The sequence below is a fragment of the Trachurus trachurus genome, assembly GCF_905171665.1.
Source record: "Trachurus trachurus genome assembly, chromosome: 24".
NCBI lineage: Eukaryota > Metazoa > Chordata > Actinopteri > Carangiformes > Carangidae > Trachurus > Trachurus trachurus.
Window position 1 is genome coordinate 22,179,187 of NC_139910.1, and position 26,550 is coordinate 22,205,736.

The 26,550-nt window shown below is 42.1% G+C and overlaps 2 protein-coding genes across 4 annotated transcripts in view; both read right to left on the bottom strand.

The window, feature by feature from the left end:
- Positions 1-17,708, bottom strand: part of ppp2r5cb (protein phosphatase 2, regulatory subunit B', gamma b) — a 30,360-nt gene extending 12,652 nt beyond the window's left edge. The window contains exons 1-3 of one of the 3 annotated variants that reach the window (XM_084001185.1): positions 17,589-17,708; positions 16,971-17,030; positions 13,405-13,567 (exon numbers count right to left, since the gene is read on the bottom strand). In XM_084001185.1, coding sequence (XP_083857311.1) covers positions 13,405-13,567; positions 16,971-17,030; positions 17,589-17,615 — 250 coding nt within the window. In that variant the 5' untranslated portion in view covers positions 17,616-17,708. Of the gene's footprint in view, positions 1-5,141; positions 5,336-13,404; positions 13,571-16,970; positions 17,031-17,588 lie in introns of those variants that run through there. The other 2 variants (XM_084001184.1, XM_084001186.1) reach the window with 2 other exon arrangements.
- A 1,867-nt stretch (positions 17,709-19,575) lies between these two features.
- Positions 19,576-26,322, bottom strand: LOC311007202 (heat shock protein HSP 90-alpha-like). The gene is made up of 11 exons (XM_084000301.1): positions 26,156-26,322; positions 24,155-24,304; positions 23,591-23,957; positions 23,350-23,483; positions 22,758-23,099; positions 22,479-22,644; positions 22,166-22,356; positions 21,676-21,823; positions 20,471-20,739; positions 20,020-20,353; positions 19,576-19,884 (listed from the first exon to the last, which is right to left on the bottom strand). Exons 2-11 carry the CDS (start codon positions 24,302-24,304, stop codon positions 19,769-19,771), a joined length of 2,217 nt encoding a protein of 738 aa, XP_083856427.1. The 5' UTR covers positions 26,156-26,322; the 3' UTR covers positions 19,576-19,768.
- Positions 26,323-26,550: the final 228 nt, after the last annotated feature.

The following is a 26,550-nucleotide window of genomic DNA, read 5'->3' on the forward strand; positions in this document are numbered from 1 at the left end:
AATTTAAAAATTATTACATTCATTTTTGTAGCCACAGCAAACTCTCTGCCAGTGAGCCAACCTCCATTCTGTGCCAGCATGAACAAATTATTTATTAACAGTTGTGGCAAAATCAATGATTAGCACAAATGAGGAAAACACTCACTCCAGGGTATCATTTTATAATTACATAAACTATAATAAAATGAGAAAAACAGTAAACCATGCAAATGGTATGCTGAACAGTTAAGGTTTGTTGAGGTTGTTTGATTCCTCACATATTGATATGGATGGAGGCAGAGCCAGTCAGAGCACAGAAGCTAAATACAGAATCACCAACTGCACTTAGAAGCTGTGACAAGTCTGCTCCCAGACAACCTGAAGGGCTTTCCCAACTTAACACATCCAAAATGTTTCAGACATTAAGTTCTTTTACTTGTTGGTGAAGTGCAACATGACTTAAGAACTATGTTAAACCCAAAGAGCGGGCCATTGCAGGGATTTGACAGTAACTACAATGCACACTCTCCCTCTGGTTCTTGTCAGCAGAGTGTAATTGACTTAAGGTTTCTTTGGGACAACCAGTTAGGACACCATTAATATAATCAGTCTATGAATCCATTTAATAGTAATAAAATGCACTCTATCATGATTTAGAAACTGAGCCTGATAATGAGATGCTGCTTTCACTAAGAGAGGAACAGTTGCTTTGATAAGGACAAAATGTCAGTGACAGCCTGTAGGAAATGAGGAAAGCAACAGAGGAAAAGCTTCTCCTGCAAATTAACAGGCATCAGTGTGTCAGATTCACAGGCAACAGAAATTGTCCTTAAACCAAGAGAGCTTCAGCAGTGCTCCGTCTTTTTCACCCGACATGAGGATTAGTGGTTAAAAGTTAATGTCATCTCACAGAACCTACCTATGAGGCAGCATTCATGTTTCTGTCACAGCTTGTGATTTATCAGTCACTCCTTTCTCCTCATTAGCAATCTGTATGTGTACTGCACATCGCCATGGTGACCATGGACAGAGATAGGACTTTGGACCGGGGGGGGGGGGTGACCGCTGCTATTCACAGATGCATTGCATGCTGCTGTTACCCTGGACTCATATGCTGCTGATTTGCTGAGCCCATCAGCTGCGACCAAGAGACGTGTCAGCCCATCTGACCTTGTAAAACACGGACAATACCAACCAGGAGAAAAGAGAACGCACTCCAACAACAACAAGTTAACAATGAATAAAAAAGGCAGAAATGCAGAGATGGTGCAGCAGCACCCAGTTATTATTGTCACTAAAATAACTGTCATTATCAAGAAATCTGCAGACAATTTCCTCTTTTAACCAATTCATTGCTAATCTGTATAATGAAACATGGCAATTACCAGATCTCACAGCCCCCAGTGACGTCTTAAAATGTCTTGTCTTGTCTAATTAATAGTCCAAAGTCAAAGATATTCAAAACTAGAAAGTATTTGCCTGCTTTGCTTATAGAGTTATCAAAAAAACATACTGAATTACCATTAAAGTTGCTGACTAGTTGATCAAGTGACTCATCACTGCAGCTTTAACTCTATTGTGTCATTATGTGAAAATACAGCAGACAAAAAAACCTGAAAATTTCTTTAGATGTGTATGGAGAACAGTCTCAAAATGAATACATGCACACAGAAATTAAATGCACAAAAAAGGATTCACAAATGTATTTGGGGATTTATGTATATGACTCAAAACACAAAAATCAATGTAACAAGCTGCATTTGTAATTTTATTTCTATTTGTGTGTGCATCAGAAATATGTTTATGAATCTTATTTTTTATATGTGAATATTATTTATATAATATAATAAAATAATATATATTTCCAAATACATTTGTGAATCTTTTTTGTGCATTTATTAATTTCTGTGTGCATTTATTCATGTTGAGACTGTTCTAGCTCCATAGATGTGCAACAGGTAGAAACAACAACACAGCTTTATCATGGTGACAACACATTCAGGCCAATCCAAGATGTTCCTGTAAATCCCATCCTGAAGACAAAACACATGACGGTGAATAGGAAAGGGAGCTTATTCTACAAACCTGAATCAGGCAGTGACAACTAGAGTCAGACCTGTTCAGTTCAACCCATCAAATGAGGCAGCACACTTCAAACTCAAAACTCAGTGGTGCGTTTGCGTAATTCTCCTTTTCCGTAGCCAACACTGTTACATGCTATGCAAACCAAACCGAGGTAATGTTACTGGAAGACGTGAACCGCACGGCCTCGTGTCACTGCAGCGAGCACCAGGATGTGCACACATGTTCACCACAAACAAATGATGCACTCAACAAACCCCTCTACGCTAAATCTATATGTCGACAACTTATTTTCCAACTTTCTACACAACAGGAAACCAACACCCATGACAGTGTGTGCGCACACTCCTGTAAATGTAGTTCAGCTCAAACAGCAACTCTAAAAAAACAGTGATGAGGCAGTATTTCATTCTGCAGATGTATTAAAAACATCCAGGTGACATGCAAACTTATCTAGCATTTACAAACAAACAATAACTACAGTGATCTGCATATTCATTTACTGTTTATCGTTTATTTTGAATCCTCATTATAGTCTTCATTGAGATGAGGAGTATTCTTCCTTGGGTCCACAGAGAAAATGAAAAGCATCACAGCAGCTTCACCAAAAGAAAATCCATTCAGTCATTCACTTCCAAAGTCCCAGAAAAAATAAAAAATAAGAAGAAAATACACGAATGACTTAGCAACAGCATTTTTGCTACTACCACTGGATCTGCATCCTTTTAAGATATAAACAAAAACAAATTGCAGATCATTGTTCAGTTATAGATATTGCTACTACATCAGATTTGCAGCCACCGTACCTTGCTTCTTTTGAGTATCACCATCAGAGTTGATACCAGTCAAGAAACATAAAAACAGCGGTGGTGAGATAAGACAATTTAATGAGTTCCAGAACTATGGATGTGTAGATGTGTGAGAACTGACTCCCACACAGATGAGAGCCTGAGCCTGAACCTGGACTGTCAGCATCATCAGATGGACTTTCCCTACACCTCCACGTCTGTGAGTCACAGTGGTGCAGCAGCTGCTCAACACATCATGAAATGCGGCTACCTGCGAACTACCTGTAAATGTTCTGTTTTAAAACCTGTTTCATAACTACTCTTGACATGAAACAGGAGGTGGTGGACGAGGCATCGCACGACTTGTTGTGCGAGTGAATGTCAGCCTTCAGGGCTCACTTGTGCAGTACACTACCTTGGGACAAGGAGTCAAGCCAAGTGATTACAGAACACTTCTGAGTCTATATTCAGACGCTGAACAGAATAGTGACAAGTCTGTAAGTAGCTCTGCAGTAACATCATACGTTCTACCCACTATTCAAACTACTGGCCACAAACAGGATCTAATTGGCCACATAAAAAGGTCATGCAGCCAGCGATTAATTTCACCCTGAAGCTTTGTCTGCAACATTCATGGAAAACCCTGATGTGGATCTGTTTTATGTTTCTGCACAGTTGTGTAAGTACTTCTACTCTGTCTTCCTTTTCAACGAGCTGCAGTGTTATACTGTGAAGTCGTTATCACCGAGCCATAAAACCTTTCTGGGAAAATCTTGCATTCACTTTGTGTGGAACACTGAAATCATCCCAACTCTTTTTTTTTTTTTTTAAGTATATTTTTTGGCTTTTCATGCCTTTTTATTAGATAGGACAGTTGAGAGAGACAGGAAGTGGGGAGGCAGAGAGAGGGGGAATGACATGCAGGAAAGGGCTGCCCAATGCAGGATTCGAACCGGGGCCGCCTGCAGCAAGGACTGTAGCCTCTCGGCGCCCCATCCCATCTCTTTTTAACCCCATACAGTACACATAGAGACAAAACAGACAAATGTTTGATGCCAAAGTGAAACCACAGCTCTTCAAACACATGCAAATTAATCGATCGTGTAAAAAACACAATAACAATTGCAGGAAATGCACAGATTCTATTGAGATTACACTAAACCTGCAGTCACAGAACTTCAAAGTTGAGCACACCTGTAGATGAACCTATATCTGCAGCATGGGTCCATCTGTGAGCACCTCATCTCATCAGCCCCTGAGTGCCAAGAGGTCTAGCAGCTCCTGTTACACAACAGCACTAGGGTTTCTGAACAGGCCTAAAATATTAAGAGACATGCTGTGCAACTGCAGACTTCACACACAGACTGCTCTGCATGGATGGGCAAATAACCTTTACTCTTCTAAAGGCTCCAGCTTGCACACAGGAAACCAGTCATGGAAATCTCCAGTCCCACAATATCTACTGCAAAACACATTCGTGAAAACCTGTGTACAAACTGATCACCATCAAACTCTGAACATGCAATACCAATTTGGACAGGTGGCTATCTGCTTTTATTCGACAGCAAGTCTCCCTGTGCGTTTAAACATTATGTGGCTGTTCCAACAAGTCGCAACATGACAAATTTCTTGGCGGTGGTTGCGTGCATGTGTTGTGATCGGCTGTATCTACGCTCCCCATCGGCTTCTTGGGAAAAGTTAACTGTATAGAAAACAATCTACTAAAGCAAACTCTCAGGCTTCGTTTAGAGATTTCCAGAGAGTGTGTGTTCCGGCGCAGGACACTGGGAGGGCAGGTCCCGACTTGTCTGAGTGGACAGCAACTCAGGAGCCTGCTGGACATTCAGCAGCGACAAGCAGAGAGCATGTCAACTTAGACACACACAAACTGACAACAAGCTTTTTGACCTCATTTCCTATGACATCAGCAGTCTTGATGGGGGGATGGGAGACTCAAAAACTAGCACTCCTTCTCACTCTCTCGCTGGAGCTAAGCTGTGCAATGTCTTGGCAAAAGCCTTCCTCGTTGACATACACACACAGTCAATCCCCTGCTTCCTCTTCCCAAAACACCCATGCCACCAACACTGAGAGGAGAAATGCACTCACTCTCTTGCACTAACTTTTAGAAAAGTCACCTGCCACCTGATATTTGCCTTTTCTTTTTTTCTTTTTTTACAGAATCCAAATTAGCAGCTGCAGTGGCTAAAATGACAACAACATTCTTGCCTATCACCCCTTGTAACCCACAAACACAGAGCAGCAGAGGAGGTACATTTTCCTTCTTCTCACCTCTAAAATGCATTAGGGCCACGGGCTGGAAAGGCCCATTGGAGCTGGGTGCATCCAGAACCATCCCGCTGGCAGCTCTAGTGCATGCCAACATCAGGGAGCTGAGGCGGGAGACGGGGGGAGAAGAGGGCAGCCCGGGCTAAGGCGAGGAGCCAGCCTCCATTTTAGCACGAACACTCGGAGCAGAAAATGAAGCTCCCCTGCTGCTGGAGGGAACCAGCTAGTTAGTGATGTCATCCCCCCGCTGCAGCCGCCCGATTGGCCGGCCGCGGTCACATGGTGCTGGCTGTCGGAATACATAAACATGAGGGGAGGGGATTGGCTGGTGGGCTCAGGGGGGCGGGGGGTGAAGGGGGTGGGGCTGTTGCTGTGATTGGAGCTGGAGCTGCTACATCTGTCAAGAGTTTTGAAACACACACACACACACACACACAGCAGATTCAAACTAAGCCTGGTTTGAAATGTATATAAATACATAAAGAAAGCCAGAAAATACACATTCCCACACAACATGTAGGCTACTTATAAAGAAAAAAAAGAAAAAAGAAAATCAGCACAGGCATGAAGTGATATTTCTCCTTCACAGCCTAACACCCAAAAAACCTCAACACCACAACTGATAAAACACATTGCAACACATGCATCTGGCCCAAAAACAAACATAATACACTAGAAATAACACAATGCAATACACATTTTTCTTATTATAAGAAAAGGCTCAAGATACAAAAGGAAAACCATTAGCTGAGCTTTATGCAAGATAAGAGTAGAGAGCGTCTCAGCCTACTTGTTTCCAGAACCTTTTCACTTCTGTGACCGTCCATGTGTGTGCTGCTGTCTTTGTGCGTGTGTGTCTGTTTTCTGCATGACAGATGGCTCTCCAGGAGCACAGCCTGAGCCCAGGTGTATGTGACAGAGAAACAGGAAGGCAGGAAGTCTCAATGTGAGCTACACAGGATGTGCATGTGCAGCGAACAGCACTCTGTCTGTCTCAGCAGTGCCGGGGACAAAGCAGCGCTGTAAAGCTGCGCAAGAAAATGGACAACTACAGACAATCAAATCCAGCAGAGTGACACACAGGCTATGTGCACATGAACGACCCAAAAACAGCAAGGCATATCAATAAAATACTCCTAATTAATTAACAAGTTCATTTTTCACCTACTTTACACTCTGTCACAGTGTGCAATCCAACCACTGCACTAACGCCAGCCGTGACGTATACAATCCCCATGTGTACTTTATGTGTCATCATGCTGCAAGGATCATGGTTAAAGACACATGCAAGCGCACAGACAATGTGTAGGCGGCGGTTTGTGTGTCCCCGTGCGAAAAGGGGCAAATCGATGCAGTGGACATTCTTTGCAGTAAAGTGAGAAACTACCAAGGAGTCGGACAAAGTCATTTCCTGTCCAGTCTGGCTCTGCTTACCCTTTGAGGATTAGCATTTTATAACCAAAGATAATCCACACACATTTTCTATGTGAACACAGAGTCAGTAGCTCATACCAAACTACCCTTAGTATAAGCTCTATAAGTGCATTACATTCTCACAGCTGAACACATGATCCAAGCATGTTTACACATTTAAAATGAGCTTGCCTTGAGCATTATTTTTTGACTCCTTGTGATTGTCAACATTTAATGATTGTCAGTTATACTGTTTGTAAGAGACATCTAAACAACTTCACAAAATGCATTTGATGTTCTTTATCTATAAAAAATAAAATAAAATAAAAAAGTGTAGCCTGTACCAGTGAGGCATTAAAGACATCAGACACTGAGTGTTGCTGGCTTCTTGTTCTTTTTAAATTATTTGTTAGCCGGGCACCTCCAGACTTTTTTTCTTTTTTCTTCTTGAGTGTTCTTTGATTTGTTCTTTATCTGTGTTATATTATACACACATAAGTCAAATGAACTTGCTTTGTACATTGTTGCATATGAAAGTCAAATTCATATCTGACTGTCTTGTTATATGCCAAAAATGTGACCCACTAAGGCCCCGTTCAGACCTGGTATTAATATCTCTCTCAGGTGATCCAATCACAAGTGGTCAGCTCTGAGAACAGCTGTCAGTGCACCCATGATTCATTGAGGACGCAGTTACGATCCAATCAGTCACCACAATTAGAGGTGGTCTCCGCCACAATTATTCCTGCCACTGCACAGCCGCATAACACGACTGAACATATTTCATTGTTTGAAATAGATGAAACTCTATTTTCACTTTAAGAGCTGTGCACAGCACAATAAAATCTCTCAATACCTCTGTGATCAGATCACCGAATACGCATGTTCATTCCAAGCCAATCATGCTCCTTTTGTCAAGCAGATGTGGCTGTAAACATTGTGCCAATAGATGACGATCAGAACCATATTTTTTGCTGATATCTCAGAGAGGACAAGTGTAATGTGCCTTCCATTAGAGGCACAGAAGATATTGGGTGTTTCAAGTAAGGATGTCACATTTGGGTTTCCTTTTACAAAATTTGTAAACCACCTGAACAAAAAAGTTACTGCTACTCAGAAAGCTGGAAAACTATCAGGGTTCCTACACATTTGAAATTTCAAAATTCCATACTTTTTCCAGACCTTAATGTCCAGAGTTCTCGGTAGAAAAACTCAAATAATTTGTGACATTTCAGTAAATAGATGTGTATCATGCAAATAAATCATGCAATTAATCATTTGTTTCCATTATTCTGAATTTGTATGCCATTATGTCACCAAATTGTTTCCAGGAGATTGTAGCTAGGTACAATAGCAAAATAATTAATCCAAATAACATCAGATAAGAAGAAACCCAGATAAGTATTAAGATAAATACATTTCCATAGTACATTTTCCATACTTTTCCAGACCTGGAAATGTATAAAATCAAATTCCATACTTCCCATACTTGCGTAGGAACCCTGTATGACTTCAACCAGGATCCACTGTGTAAACAGGAATGAGTCTCACTGTGATAATCTGCAGAGTGCAAGAGAACATCAAGTCCGTCTGGCCCTAATATATACAATAATGGGGTATTTCAGAGGCAGAGTCTAATCTGAGCATATAAAAGGCTCTTTCTTGCCATTCTGCTCTCTAGTCATGGGGCAACCTCCCATCTAAAGATCAGTTGTTCTGACCGAGACAACTCTAAATACGCCCACTTGTTACAAATACTCTTCAAATGCTTCTTTGACACATGCATCCATCAGACTTGTGTTTTTTGCTGTGTCTGTGCTACTTCTGGCGATGGGAAGAAGAGTGAGCCTCTGAGGCAGTATGGGTCTGTACTAGACGTCTGTGCTGGTGCGCTTGCTTGCACTATAGCCCCGCTTTCGCTATATTTGTCATTGATAGCAGCAGGGCAGCCTAAAATACATAGTACCAGTGGTTCATTTACAGATCTGCTGATGTTCAGTGTCATAGCCCTCAGCATTACCCGCTTCAAGCTCAAATCTATTTAGAGAAAAGGACCAATCCAAACAGCTGAGGACACAAGTTCCTTTAACAGTAGCTGAACCTAATTTCCCCCTTAATCAGCCTGCAGCGACATAAACGCAGCTCTGTCTGTATCCTCCACCAGCTGTGATTCATATGTTGACTCTCCACTTATAGAAAACGATCCATTCATATGAGAGATGTTATGTTTATCATTATGCTGCATGTGTATTACTTTCACATTGCTTTCACAAGAGATTCTGTGCTGCTGTGATATAGGAAGTATTACTTTGGGACTGAGCCAACCACTAATGTACAACCACTACTGTACACGCTGAGTGGAAACACCTGCGACTGCATGTGTGTACAGGAATATACTCAACATAAATCACAAATAATAGCTCTAATGAAACTGTTGCATAACTGAGGAACAGTTTATCTTAAATACGTACATCCAAAGGCTGACTACTGGCTTCTGTTGGTTGTAGCCGATAGTCTGCGCGTTGGTCTGAGTGTAAGTGGATAAGTGTATCAATTGTTATTATAAACTATTATTTACAAAGACTAATATGAGCACGACATTATGCTCCACCTAAACTGACCGTCAGAAAATGTGTTTTCTTTTCGGTCATTATCAAATGTTTGTGTTTCCTTTTTTCTGACTCTTTGACTCGCCTTTAAGCTACTTTTTTGGTTTTTATATTTTTATGTAAGATGTTTTGACCAGGGACGTCCTCCATGTGAGACATGGGAGTCCTTTCCTCCACCACCTGTGGGAGTGGTAGAGGAAATCCTTCCCTGAAACCTGCCTTGGCCTCTGCTTCCTGCTCTAACTATCTGCCAACCACATTAAAAATACCTGCGTTAGTTTCAGTGTCAAGTCAAAGTATGACTCCCCTGCCGAGCAATAAAACCTTTCTTTCAAAGTTTTAAAACTTTTAAGACTTTAAAGAAGATGAAATAACATTAATCCCTGTTGTCCAATACATTTAATTCAGATGGTTTATGTGGTGTCTGCTCATGTTAGTCTTACACTTGTTAAGCAAACACTGTCGCACCATCTTAAGCAAACAATATGACAGAGACAACCTCTTTCTAGAATCTATAGTAAGTGATGCAACCACTGTAGTTATCTGATGGAACATGGAGATTGTTTCATGACAGCTTTAGTATCCCTTCAGATGACAACCTCTGCTGAAGATTTATCTTTCTCTTCCTTTAGCGGACAACATGTCAGTCACTTGACAGTTTAACACACTAGTATATAGTTTGGGGGAATGTGGAAAATGTGCTATATTCCTGAAAACTATAATCCCATTAAAAGCCAAAGTCTCATCTTCTTGTATACTTAACAAATCTATGTTAAAAATTATACTGAGTATCCTGAGAAATGATGACACTGACTAAATCCATACTATGCATTTGTAAGATTTCAATTTTAAAAGAGCATTAAACAAACGGCAACTAATAGAGCAATACATTAACAGACTAGATTAGGGCTGCAACTAATATGCAACTATTACTAATGATATTTTCATTATCGATTCATCTGTTGATTATTTAAATGATAAATCGATTAGTTGTTTGGTCAATGTTGAAAAATGTGTGTCAAAAATCAGTGTTTCCCAAACCATAAGAAGACGTTCTCAAATGTCTTGTTTTGTCCACAAACCAAAGAGATACTCAGTTTATTGTCATAAAAGAACAAAGAAACCAGAATATTCACATTTAAGATTAAGAAGTTGAAATCAGAGATTTTGGACTTTATTTTCTTAAAAAAACTACCCATACAGATTATTCGATTATCAAAATAGTTGACGATCAATTGAATAATCGGTTATTGTGCGATTAATTGTTGCAGCTCTAAACTAAATTTGTATCTCACTCTTAGTTTTTTCTACTCCGATTTGAAGGACAGATATATATTTCTGTCCTGAGAATAGAAATATTTGTTCCAGCATTACTCTAACCAGCAGATGGCGACAAACCCTGTGAGGCAGAAACTTCATGCAAGACAGCAACTGTTCTAAAAGGGAACACATAGAGAGGCAACAACTGTTGTTCTGTGCTTTTTGGCAAGCATGTTTCTACTTGAAATGAGACCACAAGGAAATAAACAGGCACCTGTAGAGCATTTATCTGCTCTTTACTTTCTGCATTTAGAAAACTTCCAGCAAACATTTATCGGAAACGCACAATTTCTGGTTTGTGTACTTTAGTAAAGCCTTATAAAATGCATAGACAGAAGCAGTAACTCACTCTGTCAGGTTTTTCAGCAGGAGGCTATTTAATGTAAAAGCTGGGCGGTTAAAATGTACCGTGGAGCAGCGAGTGCCCGTGGTTTTTGGGGAGAATTCATGGGAAATGCCTGTCTCTGGTTAGGGTTTGCAGTCTGGCCTGAACCTTGTGGCTCTGCGGGACGGGGCTCGCGGACATGTGTTTCCATCAGGAGGTGGTGAACATGCCTGGAATGAAAACAGGCCAAGCGAGGAGCCTGTTTGGACAGGACTGAGTGATAACATCTACCGGGCCACTGTGGGATAATGTTTTGCAGCATGTTATCAAAGCTCTCGTTGGGGTGTGGGAAGTGAGCAGCCTTTATCAGAAATTAAGTTATGCTCGACACAGCGGAAGGGTAATGGCTAACCAAGACAGAGATACAGCTAAGGGTTACTGCAGAGTGAACTGCTGTTTTCTATCTATTGATTCCGATCAGACAGAAAAAGACTGAATGGTGAACAAGTAGTGCACGACAGCTGCTGCTGCCCTCAGCCACGGACAGTTACTCCACTTTGTGTGAATTCTTCCTAAAGAGGAATGCAGAGGTCGCTCACGAGATGCTCACTGGTAGTACGGTGTTCAGACGTAAAGAGCTGCACACAGAGAATCGAGGCACTGTTCAGAGATAATAAAAAAACTCAATAAAAACAACTACGTCCTCCGATGAGCAGCAAACACCAAACTACGTCATAAAAGAGGTTAATTCAGTCAGGTAGTAGCTTGTCGCATGCAAAACAAGCTTCTTCTCAGAGGAGCTGGTGGATCTTAATTTATTTCTAACAACCTTTATTAGAAGAAACTAATTTCTGCCTACACTGTCTTTACAGTGTCCAGCCTTGTTTTGCGAGAAATACACAGTCACTGGGGAGTGTTTCAGCTGAGGCTGTTCCTGGAGACGACTGAGAAAACTGGTTGGGGTTGATTTATTCTCTGTATCCTTCGGGGTTTGACCATTGACACACATACAGCTACCATCATGTATTTTCTTTTTGCACTGATGAACTTTTCACTGCATTCCACAGTGGACTCTACTTCTGTCAGACTTATTGCCATTACCATCTGCAAACTCTGCTTTTGACTAAATCGGTACGTTTACATGACAGTTGAAAAAAAAAAAAATTCATCCGATAATAACTGGACTGAAGTGCATGTGAACGCGTTAGTCCGACTAATACTGGAGTTCTCCAACTTTGATTAAAACACCCAGAAAATGCGATTGGAAATCGATTCAGCCTTAATCGGACTGAAACTGGACAATGCATGTGCGCATGCTTCACAACAGTAGAGACAGAACAAAGTGGAGCAGAGAAGCCGCCCGAACCCGGCCAAAAGAAAAAAACAGCAACAGGATGTTTTTTATATATAAAGGAAAAAAAGAAAACATGTGGACTGTCATTTGTATCCCAAACTGGTTGGGGACTGTAGTTGAGAACTTATTAAGTCATACAATTTTTCAGTCAGCAGGTCAGAGGGCCGTATTAACCCAGCTGAAACACCAACCAACAGTTATTCAATTTTCTCTGTTGCATGTAAACTGGGACGAGGACAGAAGTCAGACGAGACGCTCAAATCGAGCTGTGAGCATAGCTCGAATTAGCTGTGCCTGTGAACGCACTGAATGTGTATTTGCATGCATGTCCACTTGATATCCCATAAGGCTTTTTGCTTTCAATGCACCACCAAAGTGAGGTGGTTAGCTGGGGAAAGGCAGCGGACAGCGTTGTTGTGTGTATTCATGCATGCACCACCCAGAGACATGCATAGACAATATACCCAGAGGCCTAACAGCAGTGGCCACTCCTTACTTTTCCATCTGGTGCTATGCTGGCACTGGGGGGGCTTAGACATTAAAGTAAACATCAATATACATCCGCAAAAAATCCATCATTCATTTTTTCCTCTACAGGGGGAAGAAGAGAGAAGGAATAGTGCTCTCGCTGCCAGTCAGTGCTTATCTGGCCACTGGCAGCATCCTGAAACACAAGGACCATGGAATTAAAGCTTTATCTCTGGATTACCACTAAATATAGACACTTGGGTTAAATCCAGCGCAAAGTCCATGCCATCTATGTCCTCTGTTTGTTTCCTTGTATTGCGTAATGTCATGCTCAGCCTGGTATTAAAATGTGGGTGATGTTCATAGACATTTCAGTGTGGAAACAGTGAGTAAATAACGGAGTGCGTGCTGTACTTGGAAGTACGCATTTGTCTGTAAAGCTTGCACTTATCTTTGTCAAGATTACAGGGATTTCCAGCATATTAAACTCAAACAGGGAACTTGCGCACCCTCTCCTGCACGAAGGAAAATTCTGCTCTGCGTACAGCTTCTTGAATACAGGCTTCAAAACATTCTGAATTGATGACTTTTGCCATGAAGAGAATTTGACTACAACTTCTAAACCTAATGTTAAAGTGCAGCGTGGAAAAGCATCATTATGTGGGTGTGTGAGTATGCAGTCAAACCAACATCCAACAAACCCAAAGCCACAGTTCGGGGGAGCTAACTCATTAAGCGATTGGGTGACAGGGTTGAGTGGTTGCACAGGTAGATTACCTTTGAACGCTGGCAATTTCTGCAGCTCTCTGTTGTTGCTCAAGCTGAAGCGAGAGGAGCTCTGCCTCTTGTCCTTTTTGACAGGTGTCTGGGAACCTGGCTGTTTCCCCTTTAGCAGCTGTGTGGTGGGAGGAACACTATTGCTAGCCTTCCTGTTCGAGCTCTGCTGAAACAAGAACAAATAAAAAAGAAGCCACATTAATGAGAGTGAGGGAAGAGCGATCGCATGCTAAACAGTGGTGCACAGAGCGTGAAAGTGAGTCCCTCTGTAGGAATCTGATAAGTGTGTGCACGCTGCCACCAGCCAAGCTATTTGACTGGCATACGTTAAACAGGTATTTTAATTATATACAGTGTGTCAGCTTTGCTCAGCAGACCGGTGTCGTGCATTATATAACTATAAGGTCATGAACCTCACTTCACCTAATGCACTATAGACATTACAACAGCACATTGATCTGGGAAGAAAAATAATAATTCTGGTTCTAATCATCAAGCTATCCAGCTGTGTTTACAAAGACTTTAAAAAAACACAAGCATTTATAAAACCTGATGTGAGAACAACTGAATGTAGCAAGTTTCTCGCAGCTGGTCCTACCTGCCCGCTGGGATCCATTCATCAACACACACCTGATGGCACAGAGCTTATTTCACCAGATGCAGCTGTGGAGCTGTGTCGGTCTGAGTCACAGGAGATTTATCAAATTCATTTAAGACCCAGCTAAACTTGGCCCACGGTCTGCAGCGCTACAAGACAGGCGCTTAGGCTGGGCCACTAGCAAGCTGTCGAGTAAAGTGGGAAATAAAGCTGAGCTGGCCTCTATTATGAACTAGATTACACACTAATGTAATACAAGATAGGAATTAACGACTTGTAAGTTCATTAAGGCAAAGTAGAAACATCTGTCATCTATGATTTGCATTGCCTCACAGCTGTTTGTTATCAAGCCAGTAAATGAAGCCTTCCTATATGTCATAGTGTAGAAGCTGGCCGGCGCTGCCTTTGGTTTCAGACGCTTCTGATTACCAGAAGCACATGAGACAAAAGGAAGGGCGGCGGACTACAGTAACCACAGCGACTTGGAGCCCAGCTGTTTCAGTTTGACACAAGGTTGGTGCATTGGTAGGTCTGCTATATGGCTGCTGACACACACACTAACATGCAGGATTATTACTCAGCAGGAAGCAAGCAGGGGGCTGAAACCACAGCTTCAGACAGAAGGAAAAGGATGATTTATCTACTGTAAATCCTTCACATCTAATTAGCAGTAAGCTACAGAGTTTCAGCATGTGCTTTGAGGATACTTACAAGTGATATAAAAAAATATGTGGGTTCCAAAATAGGGAGCATAAAACAGACTTGTTTTCTGTTACAGTGAACTGTGTGGTGTAACAACAGACAACACAATATGATATACTGTTTACAATATGAATATTAATATACTCCTTTTTCCTTTCCAACTAGTACAAACCAAAATCATCTGAATGGGTGCAGCAAGATTTCACATCATTACCCATGGAGAGGAAAATAAACCTTATGGATCAATATAAATCTGATATTAGATGCATTTGTAGTTGCATTTTTACTTTGAATATCACGAGGAAACAGTATTTAGGCCATGCTGTGCACCTGGTCACATTGAATGGCCTCATATACTTTTACACATGCAGTATATGACCACAGAGCAATAATCTGACAGCATTATTCACACCAGATGTTTGTCTTATGACAAGATCAACACAATGTTAAACAGTTTGCTATGCAGTCTGGTCAGTTGGCCTTACCAGGTGTTACCCGCACCAGATGTAGCCTGATAAAAAAAAATGTCATCGGATCGGACACTTAAGACACTGCAATGCTCTTTGCCAGTGCACTTTGTCCGTATTTGACAGAAGTAGCCATGATGTTGGAGAATATTCTCCTTGGGTCTCTCTGGAGATCTTTTGCCTAATGGCTTGTGGGTGGGTACCAGTAAAGTAGCAGGAAAGGCACTATGCCCAAAGGCACACAATTCTGCAACAGGATGATCCACTGCATATTGAATTTTAACAATGATTAGATCAATAAAATAGAAATTCTACATTTTAATGGTATTAGAACTGATTTGTGAAATTTAAATTATGAAAGATGAATAAAATACAATGCAAATAGAGGCAACGCGTCAGTGCACTGACTTGCTGCTGGTTCCCTAAAGTGAATCATCTCCAAGTAATTTAGCACCAGGTTATGAACAAACAGCAGCATGAGTCAGGAGAGGTCCGTGATGCCAGGACAACCAACCATGTCCTATCAATGAACGCTGCACTCCCAAAGAGAGGTCAGAAAACAAACCAACCAGATATCGACAGCGTATTGTGTCTGGATGAAATTCTGATTTGGATGAGTGTAGTGTAGGCATGGTAGCTTTGCACCACTGGCCTAAACCAGGCATCTAAATCTGTGATTCCTCTCATTACATGGGATTACAGCTGTCACAGACATCACAAAGCGATGCATTTACTAACATATCTCAGCATGGTCTGAATCTGATACATTTTCAATATCGCTGTGGGAACAACACTTAGGGGAAAAGCTGTGATTGTGTGCTGTCAGGGGGATTTTAGTTCCACTTAAACTGTAGTCAAAGATTCATGAGGACAAATGTGTTAGGGTTTTGTCCTTTCAGCCCTTAGGGGTTTTCTGTCTTCTGTGTGAGTGCCTGTTTTATATCATGACAGGTGCACCACCTCCCCACCTGTCTCACAGGAGCAGGCCAAGGGGAGGGTCCACTCACCGAGCACTTGTTCGTTATGGAAAACTACAGAGCAGGGTGGAAAGGATACAGTTACTACCGCACTAACTACAGCCAAAAAAAAAAATTACCTGAGTTATCAACACCACGCTTGACTGTTTCGATGAAAATCACACAATATTAGCTTTATGACAGCAGGGCTGCACGATTAAGCGGCTAATCCCAACGTTATCAAAATTGAAATACCTAGAAGTGCAACATCCAAATCACAGGATCTGCAATTTTTTGTGAAAGAAGGTAAAACGAGTGACATCATGTTGTGCATTCTCAGCATTAAATGTGTTGTGTCACAGAGGCACCCTGGACAACAAATCATACTCTAAAGACAACATGTTTGTTTGGTAGAAGACCCAACAAACATTTCATCATCCACCTTATAGAAATGGAAAGCAAAAGTGGCCAGTGCAGTATCTGCCCATATAAATCCCAACACGTTATATAGGCTGTATTCCAGCTACAAGGATTGGGTTAACTATATGGAAGATAACAGGTTGCAATATTTCTGCCATATCATCTTGATTTCCCATCATGGGTAGAAGCTCTGATGCATGATTTGAGTCAGTCTGAGCATCATCTTGTCTAGACCTTCCCCAGAATCACAGCATTGGGTCTGCTGTGAATATGCAGGGATTGGGCGTGTTGACCAATTATCTCTGTGACCAGGCTCTCCATCTTCAAACAGTGACAATGCAACATCCGTGTCACACAGAGGACTAACCTACTGTCCCCCCCACCCCACAAGGAGTGTCTATTAGGTGTCCTGGTTTAGCCTACCTCATGCTCTGAATTCTCCTGTCCTCCACTCTTGCCCACTTTGCCAGACTTAGGAGACTCCTGTAAGAGAAAGTTCAAGTGCTTAGGCCGACTTGGCATTAGCGGATAAGTGGGTTGACAACATCAATAAGCAGCAGTCTGTCAGTGAACGCCCGCCGCGCACCAATCCTGGCTAAATATAGCACGCCTGCCCACCCCTGTCTCGCACTCCTGTTTGAACACACTGGTAAGTCTCCTGTGCTTGCTAGCTAACGTTACTTCACAGTCAGTGCCATTCACACATTCCCTTCCCGGGTTTCAGCTCTTGAATGACACAGAGTGCTTACATTTACATTAAAAACGTACACATGACACATGATGAACCAGTGCATTCAGGTAAACAATCTCGCTGCTAATTAACGGCGCGTTATTTAAATAATACAGCACAACGTACCAGGTGCTAGCGGTTAGCTGGTGATGACTGCTGGTTGGCTAACTTAACGGTAATGGGATGGGACACTGCGCTGGGTGCTGCTAAATGTCTTGGGGTGAGGCCGGTTAACCAGTAAATACGTCCAAATGCACCTCGTAAGGACTTTATTCACTAGCGCAATAAACCTCTTAGAAATATTTACTCACCTTATCTTTTTTCGTTTTATTCGGCATTGTACAACCGTAGCCGCCCTTGCTCCCCTCTCAGATACTCCACAACCAAAACCTTGACAACTCTCTCAGGGCACCACACTGCAAGGCGGTTCAGTCTGCCCTCGCTCTGTGATTGGCTGCTGTCGGTCAGCTGACCTCAACGTCTCACTACTGAGTGACACGGCTGAGCATTACAGGGCAGTGGGAGCCCCCTGCCGGCAGAAGCCATTACTGCAACATATGAGGCAGTATTTAGACTGGTTCTGCACTGTGTATCCACTTTTTTGATAAGTAACGTATTTATTTTATTTTATTAATTTATCTCACTCTCACTAATCATACCAAGTGGTCCAACATCCAGCTGCAAAACTGTCAACCACAACACCTTACAGAGCTCATGTGTAGGCCTACATATTCTAATATTTTTTGCAAAATTCAGCCTACATTTTAAATTCTTTTCATCATGAGAGATCTACTGCAGCCCTAGGTCTCTAAGGTCCTCAGACCACCTGGGTTTAATGACTGTCCCTCGGCCCAGATTTAAAGCCAGAGGAGGCTTCTGGTGTTGTAGCTGTGGGGTTCCCTCACATTGGAACCAAGATTTGCAAACTCTGTGGAATAAGTCAAAAAGTAGTTCAAGGCCCATCTTTGTAAACTTGCCTTTGCATGATGTTCTCCTTGTCTGTGTTCTACTTTGTTTTATTGTGTTACTATATGCCATCATTGTATGTTTTTAGTTTGTTTTATCCCTTTCGTGACGATTTAATTGGAAGGTGCTAGGCAAATAATGTTACTAACTAACTTCCTATTAACCAGGCAATTTGCATATACCGGTATCAGCTTGTTAAAAATTATTAAAATCATAATGGTAATTTTCTTTTTCTTTACCAGATCATTTTTGATTGATTCAGTTAAAAAAGAATACTATGCAAAATACCTGGTAATAAACTAGCAGAGGCTGCAAATGAGTTAATTTGAATGTGTAGCTTCTGAAATCACAAAACACAACAAACATTATGGGTTTGTCTGACTCTTCTGAGGCATTATTTTCTGTGCACTGTGACCTTCATATTATAATCCCAGACCTCCTTCTGCCATGGTTTTCTATATTTGAACCTTTTTTTAATACAGATGTTGTCAGTGTGATGGTGATTATCCGCTGTGATGAAATATCATTGTCATAACATGGGCTTTCCTCGAATCAGCCCTTCATGCACTCCTGTGAATCCCAGGAGAAGTATCTGGAGACAATACCTTGAAATAATCATTTATTATTTTTGCTCAGGTTAAATGTTATGTTAGAGGGAGGGCACGAGTTCCACCCGTCATTATGTGCTCTTTCTACCAGGGCACCATTGAGAGTCCTGTGTGGTATGGAGGCTGCACTGACTCTGCCCTAAGACCCTGTGGTGCCCCTCTGCCCTCCCTCACAGACATTTTCCACACCCGCAGAGCCATCGGTGACACCTCCCACCCCTCACACTCCCTCTTCTGCCTCCTTCAGGGAAAAGGTGCCGGCCCACTCCACAAGACTCTCAAACAGCTGAGCTTCTTCCGCCAGGCTGTCAGGATGCTGAACTCTGCCTCCCACCATATGCACTATAATTTGAACTACAGCCACTGATGTACATAGGTGATTTTATATATTAAAATGTATTTTCTACAGCATCTAATTTGTATCTTTAAATACGTATCTTTGGAGAAAGAGAAACAATTTTTGAATTGTTCTGTATGTCTTAGATAACATACAATAAAAATCATTGAATCTTTACAAGTTTCAATTCATATATCTAAGTGAAAATTTGTATTTGGTGTGAACATTCATATTTCTTCCACCAGTGTGTTTTATGTCACATGCACTGTATGCTCCAAGAACCAACACATGGCTTGATAACATGGTAAACCTTTATTTATGGGTCCCACCATTTAGCGAGACCACACAAAGAAAACCGGAATGCCAATAAATACAAAAAACAAACGCATTGACAAAACTCAAGATACAAAAACCGTTAACTTAAAAAATAAAATTCTAAAGGGAATGGATCTGAACTGCATTATGGTCAATGCAAGGGGGAATAAAGTGAGGCTGGAGGGGGAATTACAGGCTCATTTACAACATTAACCTCTGAACCGGATAGAGCACTACTTCTGGATAGCAGGTGGTAGAAACGGGCTTAGTCCACCTCCTCCATCCTGGAGGTGTCGTCATCGTCCCCTTCCAGAGGGGGCATGTCCTCAGTGGGAGCTGAGGTCTGGACTTCATCTGGTGTCAGATCATCTTCATCAATACCTACAAGAAGACAAAGAATGAGAGTATTTTGAGTCAGTGAAGCCATGTATTAATTTGATATAAACTATAATTAGTGATGCTAATTTTCCAATTGCATAGCAAAAAAAACCCCCAAAAACATTCATATATACTCACCAAGACCCAGCTTGATCATTCTGTAGATGCGGTTTGAGTGGGTCTGAGGGTCATCCAGAGTAAATCCTGAGGAGAGCAGCGCAGTCTCGAACAGCAGGATGACCAGGTCCTTCACAGATTTGTCGTTCTTGTCAGCCTCTGCCTTCTGCCTCAGGGTCTCCACAATGGGATGGTCAGGGTTGATCTCAAGGTGCTTCTTCGCGGCCATGTAGCCCATGGTGGAGTTATCTCTCAGGGCCTGGGCCTTCATGATCCTCTCCATGTTTGCTGTCCAGCCGTAGGTGCTGGTGACGATGCAGCATGGGGAGGAGACCAGGCGGTTGGAGACTGTGACCTGGCAAACATAAATTAATTCAGTTATGTTCTGCATCAATGGAGTTATGCACAATAGGAAGATGTGTACAACATATCTCGGGATGTTTTAATGCCATTTATTCATTCATCTGCTCACCTTCTCCACTTTCTTCTCCAAGATATCCTTCATGATCTTGCACAGGTTCTCAAACTGAGCCTTCTTCTCCTCCTGCTTCTTCTTCTCGTCCTCGTCTTCAGGCAGCTCCAGGCCTTCCTTGGTGACTGAAACCAGGTTCTTGCCCTCAAACTCCTTCAGCTGCTGGACACAGTACTCATCGATGGGCTCGATCATGTATATGACCTCCAGGCCGGCTTTGCGAAGGCGCTCCACAAAGGCAGAGTTAGCTACCTGGTCTTTGGTCTCACCTGAAAAACAGATATGGAAATGTTCCAAGACATTAAAGGGGACATATTGTGGAAATATCACTTTTTGAAGGCTCTTTAACGCCCCTGTATGGAGCTTTTAACTGGATACGCAAAAGTCTCTGGTTTCTGCTGATGTGTCTCAGTTACCTACAACAGCAAATGAGCCCATCAGTGTGAAGATACGCTATTTCTAAGTAGTCTAATTCTATACCTCTGGAAGGCATGGTCGGGTCGGACCACTGACAAAACGATACAAATAGATACATTATGCTGCAAAAAAAAAAAAAAAGCAAGTCCCGTCTGCTTTCCGACGTTCCGACGTTTCCAAAACAAATCTACACGTACCGGCCAGACAAACGTCTTCATGACAGTAGGAAATGCAGTCTTCATTCCGGCAAAACACCACCGCTTTCGTCCACAGGGGCCGCCAAAATCAACACTAAATGAAAAGTCTGTACAGGGGCTTTAACATATATTTGGATGTCTTGCCTTCTGGCCCCAAAATGTGAGAACTGATGAAAAAAATCTGTATTTCTCAGGCTCCCTAGGTTGAAATCCATGTGGTTTTACCAGCTGTTCCCTCCCTCAGTTGTCTTCCAATGATGTAACTAGTTTTCATATTTGCATAATCCCACCCCTACCTGGTAGTAGAAGGGGTGGGGCCGGGCAAGCAGTGGTTTATTTGCATTTAAAGGGACAGAAACCAGCCAACCATCAGCGCTGTTTTGAGAGGATGAAATGAGCTGTGATATTTGATCCTTGGGGTATTTAGACTAAAGCATGTCACAGACATGTCTTTAAGACACCTGAGAGCTATTTTAATATGTGGAAAAGGGGCAGAATATGTCTCCTTTAATGTAACAATACAGACACTCATTTCACTTTATTTTAAAATCCTAAAAACTGTAATTTTTTATAAATGAAGAGCTTCCTTACCTGTAATGTAGTAGATGTGTTTCTGGCTGTCCTTCATACGTGTGACATAGTCCTTCAGGGAAACCATCTCGTCTCCAGAAGCTGAGGTGTAGTAGCGCAGCAGCTCAGACAGCCTCTTCCTGTTCTGAGAGTCCTCATGGATACCAAGCTAAACAAAGGAAACATCCAATCCACATTTAATTCTGTGTTTGATGGGTTAGAATAAGTGAAAACACTATTATTAATCTTATTAGGTCCAACCGTTGACAGCCAGAGTGCCTCCATTTAAACAGGAGATGGCTGTGAAAGGCTCTATACAAGGCTTAATTAAGCAGCTTTTCATTGAGACAATATGGCCAAAGGATCTAACAGATGGCTAGTGACCAGAAGGTCAGAGCAACCACAAATCACCCAACCAAACCAAGCAAACAAGGCTTTAACATAAGGTGGCTGCCAAAAGATTGTCAGAGACAAACGTGTGGCTTCTGTAGAGCAAGGAGAGGACACTGACCTTGATGTTCTTGGAGAACTGCTCGTAGTATTTCTTGTAGTTGTCCTTGTCCTCAGAAAGTTCAGTGAAAAGCTCCAGGCACTTCTTAACCAGGTTCTTGCGGATGACCTTCAGGATCTTGCTCTGCTGCAGCATCTCTCTGGAGATGTTCAAGGGCAGATCCTCAGAGTCCACCACACCCTTGATGAAATCTGGCAGAGTGGATAAAGACAACCTGGTCAGCATCTAGATTACTTTACAGATGTATTTTTCTTTGAATAGTATTAACTGATTATATGATGATTTATTCACAAGCCCGTAATTCCACACTTACTGAGGTACTCTGGGATCAGCTCATCACAGTTGTCCATGATGAAGACTCTGCGCACATACAGCTTAATGTTGTTCTTCTTCTTCTTGTTCTCAAAGAGGTCAAATGGAGCACGGCGAGGCACAAAGAGCAGGGCGCGGAACTCCAGCTGACCTTCTACTGAAAAGTGCTGTTGGAGAAAATGATTTGGAATTACATTATTTATTAAAACCTAACTGCTTTCCAAGTTAAAAAAAAAAATATATACTGTATATATATATACGTATATATATAGACACCAACCTTTACAGCCAAGTGGTCCTCCCAGTCATTGGTAAGACTCTTGTAAAACTCGCCATACTCCTCATTAGTGATGTCGTCTGGGTTACGGGTCCACAGAGGTTTGGTCTTGTTCAGCTCCTCCTGATCAATGTACTTCTCCTTGATCTTCTTCTTCTTCTTCTTTTTGTCTGAACAGTGGTCGTGGTCGTGGTCGTGGCCGTGGTCGTGGTCGTGCTCTTCATCTGACCCAACATCCTCAATTTCAGGCTTATCCTCGTCCTTCTCCTCATCGTCATCCTTGTCTTTCTCCTTCTCCTCCTCCGCCTCGTCGTCGCTCACCTCCTTGTCACGCTCTTTCTCCACCTGCAGGAAAAAAAAAAAAAAACTCAACAGTCACTGGCTGTGACTAGACTTTTAGCCACCTGTTAAAGAGACATTATATTGCTGTTGGAATAATAAAAATCATTCATGTAGTTTTCAACAATAACTAATGTGACTTATTTTAAAAGTCTGAGCAATTTGAACCCTTAGGTCATACATTACTGTATTTAATTCAAAAGCAAATTGTATTTCAATGCAAATTCCCGTCTAAAATTTGTCAATGAGTACTTACAAAGAGTGTGATGGGATAGCCAATAAACTGCGAGTGCTTCTTCACGATCTCTTTGACTCTTTTCTCCTCCAGGTATTCTGCCTGGTCTTCCTTCAGGTGCAGGATCACCCTGGTGCCACGGCCTATTGGCTCAGCTGCACAGAGAAAATAAAAGGTCAGTGCAAGGTACACATAACCTTGGCACATTCTGCTCTTCCTAGATTGTTAACTGAATAGCTGAATAACCACAAAACAAACTCACAGGTGTCCACTTTAACGGTGAAAGATCCACCAGCAGACGACTCCCAGGCGTACTGCTCGTCATCGTTGTGCTTGGTGATGACCGTCACCTTCTCTGCCACCAGGTAGGCAGAGTAGAAACCCACACCGAACTGACCGATCATGGAGATGTCAGCTCCGGCCTGCAGAGCCTCCATGAAAGCCTTGGTGCCAGATTTGGCGATTGTGCCCAAATTATTGATTAGGTCAGCCTTGGTCATGCCGATGCCTGTGTCAATCAGGGTCACGGTGCGTTCCTCTTTGTTTGGAATGATTTCAATTTTGAGGTCCTTGCCAGCGTCAAGCTTAGTGGGGTCTGTGAGACTTTCATAGCGGATTTTGTCCAGGGCCTGGAATTAAAAAAAACAAACAAAAATGAAACAAAAAAACAGTTTTATCTTAGATTTTAAATGATTCAGTTTCTCACATTTAATTTGCATTGTATCAAATACAATATAATACACCCTATAAGACAAGCTCAATAAGTTGGTTTGACACAACCTGAGATTAAACTGGCAGCTTTGGACTAATACCACGGTAAACTTACATCTGAGGAGTTGGAGATAAGCTCCCTAAGGAAGATCTCTTTGTTGGAATAGAAGGTGTTGATGATCAAGGACATCAGCTGAGCAATCTCAGCCTGGAATGCAAAGGTCTCAGCCTCCTCCTCCATCGGCTGGTCATGTGGTTCCGGCATCTAAGCAGAGGGGACGAATGCATATTTGTTTTAAACATAAATTAAATGCAGGACAACAAATGCATTTCCTTTTATCTAGCAGCAAGTCTATCTTCAGTATATTACGCATGCTTGTGCAATTATGTGACTAAGATTAGAGTTGTCATAATTCTGTATGCTCTAATAATACTAGATACATACACCTGATAGGTATTTCTATGTTACTTATTTCTCAAGTGGAAGAGCAGGTTGACCACTGATCCCCTCAATCCGAGAGCCCAGAGTTGCACCAGGAAAGGTATCCAACATAAAACCTATGTCCAATCAAGTATGCAGATGGTGATCTACTCTGACGAGCACAGCTGAAAGACTGCGACGCCTTTTATTTTTTTACATTTTACAAGATTTCTTACAGGCCTGTGTGCATGCTGGTGTTCAGTCTCTGCTGTCCCACCTACAACAAGGTCCACCAATCATCTTCAGGTAATGTGCAACAGTTAGAATTTATAATAGCATACAATGGAGCAAACACGACTATAACTGCCGTACAGTTTGATCAATTCCACTGGCACAATGTCAGCATCTAGTACATGGCTCTGGTGTGACAAAATGTGTATCTGCTGATGCAGTAATTATCCTTCAACAGGTTTACCTACCGGAAACTTGTTAGGAATATTTTTTACTTATAGAAATACCTGTGGTTGCAGTAAGGTTTGCTTTAGTAATTATAGGTAATGCGTGGCCTTGTATTGCCAGTGCAGGCAGGTGGTGTGACAGACTGTCCAGCTTGGCTCACTGCTCCACCTCTCTATAATCCATCTTTGACGAAACGGACTAAATCCACCTGCTTCTGCCTTTAAGCAAGTTACATAATTATTTTATTTTCTTGACAGCAGGCAAAGAGATTAAAATGGTTCACAGACAGTGCACAGTGGTAGGATATTCATGTCCTAAAAATGTAGTTTGACACAGTTAATATAACTGTTTTATATCAGAGACCACAGTGATGAATGAATGTAGGCTACTTCAGCTCACAAACTTACATAAGTCATGACAGCTGTGTTTTCATGCTCCTACTGCTATTGACAGTATTGTGCATAGGTTAATCAAAGGGGCGCACGTGGTTAGAATTGCATCCATGATGATTAACATCAGAGAGAATCACGCCACCTATCGGTTTCCCAGGCGAAATGCAAGTTTCTAGAAGGTACCAAGAGGCGCACTGAGCTCTCTAGCAGTTTCCATAGGGATCGAGCGCTCCTCCTCCAAACCATCAGAGGGGGGGGGGACTGTGAATATCAGTCCTGCACTCGCACTGACTGCAAAGTGTAATCTGAAGCAAGCTGTCTCTGCTCCGTTAATATTATGTAGCCTACATTTATTGAATCGAGCATCATTCGTGTCTGAGAAGTTGACCACGAACGCACCATGTGGTCAGTGTAGCGGAAGGTTATGTGCGCAGGATGGTTGCCAAGGCAATTCTTGGAAAAGTTTGTTGAAATGTGCAAATAACGACGCTCTGCAGGAGAAAAGCTCCTCTCCCACACTCTGTAATAAACCTCTACAAGGGAATGCAAAGTAAACACGACAGGCCCACTGTTATCGTATTGCCGTAATCTGATAATTACACGATGTACATTCTGTAAGACTTGATGCTGTCCTTACTAAGCAGCTCATCACCGGTCGCACCCAGGCATGTCCACATACTTTATCATCACTGACATCCCATAAAAACACAGAGAAAGATAGCTCTATAACAACTGAACTAAAGATTAATGTCAAAGTAAATAAATGATACATTTCAGCTGTTGGCATTTTTGTTGTTATGACGCCGTTGTGACAATAAATTATCTCTATATTAAATGCATTTACCTTGGTCCTCCGTGTACGGAAACTTCGTTGAGAAGCGCGTGGAGGTCGTTCCTTAATCGCAGGCGACCGGCTGTGAGGTTTCTGTCGGAGAGGAGACGGCGCTGAGCTGCTTTAGTAGCTCCACTCTCCGAGCGTTCGAGAAATCCTGACCTGAGCCTCCAGAACCATCTGGAAACCTCCTCGCGACAGCTCAGTGGGGGCCGCTGACTGGCCCGGCGAGCTGCCAATCACTATATACACTCACGCTTCTCCGTCCGCTATTGGCTGAAGGAGGCGGAATTAAAAGTAGGGAGGCTGAGCCGGGTGAGTAAGATCCACTGTGTGTGTCCAGTGAAAATTCCAGAACATCGGGTGAAACAGGATGAGCTGATTGATTAAAAGTTTGTTTGGACTTG

Coding starts and splice junctions, on each gene's coding strand:
- LOC311007202 (XM_084000301.1), bottom strand. CDS start 24,304: ATGCCGGAACCACATGACCAGCCGATGGAGGAGGAGGCTGAGACCTTT. Junction 23,100..23,349: donor GCTATCCCATCACACTCTTT/GTAAGTACTCAT, acceptor TTTTTCCTGCAG/GTGGAGAAAGAGCGTGACAA. Junction 22,645..22,757: donor AGGACCACTTGGCTGTAAAG/GTTGGTGTCTAT, acceptor TTTCTCCAACAG/CACTTTTCAGTAGAAGGTCA.